The sequence below is a fragment of the Vicia villosa genome, linkage group LG7 (assembly GCF_029867415.1).
Source record: "Vicia villosa cultivar HV-30 ecotype Madison, WI linkage group LG7, Vvil1.0, whole genome shotgun sequence".
Classification (NCBI taxonomy): Eukaryota; Viridiplantae; Streptophyta; class Magnoliopsida; order Fabales; family Fabaceae; genus Vicia; species Vicia villosa.
This window is the reverse complement of record NC_081186.1, coordinates 86,847,186-86,851,023: the sequence shown is the minus strand read 5'-3', so window position 1 is coordinate 86,851,023 and position 3,838 is coordinate 86,847,186. Positions and strand designations below refer to the sequence as shown.

The following is a 3,838-nucleotide window of genomic DNA, read 5'->3' as shown; positions in this document are numbered from 1 at the left end:
TCTTCACCTCAACTCCATTGCCTAACTACCACTCTTTCCTCTCTTCAAAGCAATCACTTTTTTTGTTCTCTTTCAAATTTCACTCTCACAAACCAAAACACCATTCAAACTCTCTCTCCCTACTAGGAATATACCCTTTGATCCCAAAACCTTCCCCCTTTCCCTTTCTCTACTCTCTCCCTCTTTCTATTATTATATTATTAAATATCCATTCATTCTCACATAACACACTCCAAACACCTCTTCTCTCTCTCTCTCTCTCTCTCTCTCTCTCTCTCTCTTAATATGCAACAACAAGTGGCATCAGAAGTTCAACACCACCAACTCAAGAAAAAGAACCAAGAAACACAGATGTGTAGAAAACTCAAACTAAGTATCACTGATCACAACAACCTCAAACTCACAACCACCGTTGATGACGATGATGTTTGTGACAAAATAGACGGCGAGGATCTCTTCATTCCACCTCTCAATTTTTCTATGGTTGATAATGGCATTTTCCGTTCCGGTTTCCCTGAACCTTCCAACTTCTCGTTCCTTCAAACCCTTGGACTTCGCTCCATCATGTACAGATAGTTTTGTTTTGCATGTGTTTTGCTTTTGTGAACTCTTTTTTGATAACCCAATTCATGATTTATTAGTAAATTATTAAACTTTTTGTGATTTTATTGAGTTTTTCTTTGATGGGTCTATTTTGTATAGATATTTGTGCCCTGAACCATATCCAGAAGCTAACATGGAGTTTCTCAAGTCAAATGGAATCAAGCTTTATCACTTTGGAATTGAGGGTCATAAGGTTTGTTTGTGATTCTATTAATATATTTTCAATTTAATTTATTTTTTTTGTTAATATATCACAAAGATCAATTATATGAATGCACAAAGTGATAAATTGAATTGAATAGATAATTGAATTGAATAGATAATTGAATAAAAATCAATGGATATATCTAATTCAATTGACTTGTCTTTCTCATAATCTTATGGGGTATCCAATTATTTTCTTCAAGTTGGTGTATGGGTGGATAATTTGTGACATATAGTGAAACCAATGGGCAAGGTTTTAAAAAACTCTTATTTATGGCAAAAATGGCCGCAACAAAATAGTATCTGGTGCCGATATTGATATTGCTATTCACCGTTTTTATGATAAAGAAAAAACTGTGGTTAATTCACACTGCGATAACCACAATCAATCAGTATTGCAACACCTATACAAATCGAAATTGCAAAAATCTTTACGCAACAACAACCGTTATTTAAAATCTCTAATGGGACCTTTATATGAATCATGAATGCTAGTGTTTAATCCAATGAGTTGTTATGTTAGGTATAAGAGGATAAAAGGGGTCATAAATCTAGTTGTTTTCATTATTATTTCTTATTCATATGCTTCTTTTCTAGATTGATTTTGTGTATGTTTGAATTCACACCGAGATCGATAGAATTACGACGAATCGCCCTAATTTTGATCAAAACTCCTCTTTGAAGTTTCAACAAAATTATGGTGTCAACTTTATGATCATAGTTTTTTAGATATCAATATTATATTGTTGTCTTTTTTAGGTCTATAATTGATTCTTGTTGAATCCACTGTTTTTTTTTCTTGAGCATATTTGACATTTCTGTGTGAAAGAATCCCCATCAATCTTCAGCTGTATGCCAACTTTATAATATTGAAAATGGAAAATCACTGTGGATGGAATCTAAGCTGGCTTGTGATGTCTTCTCCATGGTTATTTCAAATCAAATTATCACAATCATTTGTTTTTTTGTGAATATTTAATGGCTAAGAGGAGATCATAGAGTATTCTTCTTGTCTGTTGTATAATGGGACCATTATGAATTCGTCAAAACTCGATTTCGTTCAAGAACCATAAATTTTCCATCATGATAAGGAAATAGAATCCAGTCATGATCAACCCTAGGAAAGTAAAGAAGGAAAATATCAAGAAAATAAAGCTTAAAAGATGGATTTTGATTCTCTGCAGTCTAGTAAATCGGGTCTTCTTTGAGTCCAATTTACTAGATTTGAAGAGCGAATCACGTATGCTCGAGTTTCTAACTCGAATTATCACTAATGTTTAGTGTGTTTACTACTAGCATGTTTTGTATGCGATGTATCAAATTGTAACCTCGTTTGAACTTGTGGATGCAGGAGCCTTTTGTAAACATCCCGGACGATACTATTCGGGAAGCCCTAAAAGTTCTTCTTGGTATGCTTATATCTCTTTTCAAACTTAATTGCAATTTCATCTCTTAATTTTTCAAGCAATAGTAATCATTGGCGATATAAATAATGCAGATGTAAGGAACCACCCGGTTATAATTCACTGTAAGCGAGGAAAGGTAAGACTCTACCGAGAAAAACCATGTTTTTCTCGTAAATGTCTTTGTGATTTGAACTAATAGGGTTCTGTTGGATAAGAATAGAACCCTATTAAAAAGTGTTTTCTCGTTAAACTAGTTAATATCTTGAATTGTTTTTGTTTACAGCACCGAACAGGTTGTTTAGTCGGATGCTATAGAAAGCTCCAAAAATGGTGCTTGTCGTCTGTTTTCGACGAGTACCAACGCTTTGCAGCCGCGAAAGCTCGAGTTTCAGATCAGAGGTTTGTAGAGTTGTTTGATATTTCAAGCTTGAAGCATTTGCCTATACCATTTTCATATTTGAAGAGGTAACAACAACAAACATCAAAAAAAAGTTATGCTAAACTGGGTTTTTCCTTTCATTAGCTAGTGAAAGTGAATCTGAAGAAAAGACTTTTGAATAAATAAAATAGGAAAAGGTGATGGATGAACTTGTTCAATGCATTGAAGCAAACAACAAAGGAATAATTCTTCTTCTTTTTCTTCCATTTTTCAGAATAAGATAAGAAAAATCATCAAGTAGTATATTATAGTATAGTAAGAATGTAAGATGTATCTGTGTTTGTGTTCCTAGTATTTTGTTTTTGTGTTTTGTTTTTCTGCTCTTGATTCATGAGCAATGAGAATGTAGATTATTAGTCTTGATTATTTTCTTGAGGCTAAGAAAAATTCAAGAAAGCTATAAAAAGCATTTGTTTTGTCAGCAGAGAAAGTTTATAATTTTATATTTGCTATATTGATTTTTGCTTTACTTGGTTTTACTTGATAAAAGCCCATTTTAGTGTAGTGATTATTATCATTATTATTTTGCAATAACTGCATAAAAATAAAAAGCATTGTCTTGACTCTTGACAACTTTGATTTTTGTTAGTTATTTTTATGTCTTTTATTTTTTATTTCTCTGGACTCTGATGGTTGATTTTCTCTCATATGCTCGTTGGTGAGTTTGTACTTTGTAGTGTACATTTTTAACTACTCTTTGTGGTTGTAGTTGTTTACACTTTTTTTAGTATATGTTATTTGTTATTAAAAAAAAAAAATCATTTGTGACATAATTTCAATGATTTAGCAATATTAGAAAACATTAGAATTAACATTAAATTTAAAATAATAGTTATATTAAAATATTAAATAACATGTTTTATTATTATTTCATGAATTAGATCATTATAAGCCATCTATCAGCATGATCGGAGGTAGCAAAACCTTATTCTTTATGTCTAATAAATAAATGTTAAGTTGAGAAAATTCCTCACTAATTAAATGTCGTTCTCCTTTTTTAACGTAATATTAATTAATTTTTATTAGTTTTTAATAAAAATAATTTATTAAATAAAAAATAATAAAATGAATGGAGTAAAACTTTTTTTATCAAGAAAGGAGATAAAATCTATTAAAGAAAATAGTAACAGATATGATAGTTGAACATTTTCAATTATCTCTGGAAAATCTTAAAAATTTGAATAAG

At 30.9% G+C, this 3,838-nt stretch overlaps 1 protein-coding gene across 2 annotated transcripts; it reads left to right on the top strand.

Annotated features, from left to right (window-relative positions):
* Nucleotides 1-3,093, top strand: LOC131621095 (probable tyrosine-protein phosphatase DSP4). 2 transcript variants are annotated; one of them, XM_058892307.1, is made up of 6 exons: nucleotides 1-566; nucleotides 703-796; nucleotides 2,159-2,216; nucleotides 2,306-2,349; nucleotides 2,497-2,612; nucleotides 2,737-3,093. In XM_058892307.1, exons 1-6 carry the CDS (start codon nucleotides 286-288, stop codon nucleotides 2,738-2,740), a joined length of 597 nt encoding a protein of 198 aa, XP_058748290.1. In that variant the 5' UTR covers nucleotides 1-285; the 3' UTR covers nucleotides 2,741-3,093. The 2 variants fall into 2 exon arrangements, with proteins under 2 accessions (XP_058748290.1, XP_058748289.1); XM_058892306.1 differs by having other exon boundaries at nucleotides 2-566; nucleotides 2,497-3,093.
* The last annotated feature ends 745 nt before the right edge of the window (nucleotides 3,094-3,838 follow it).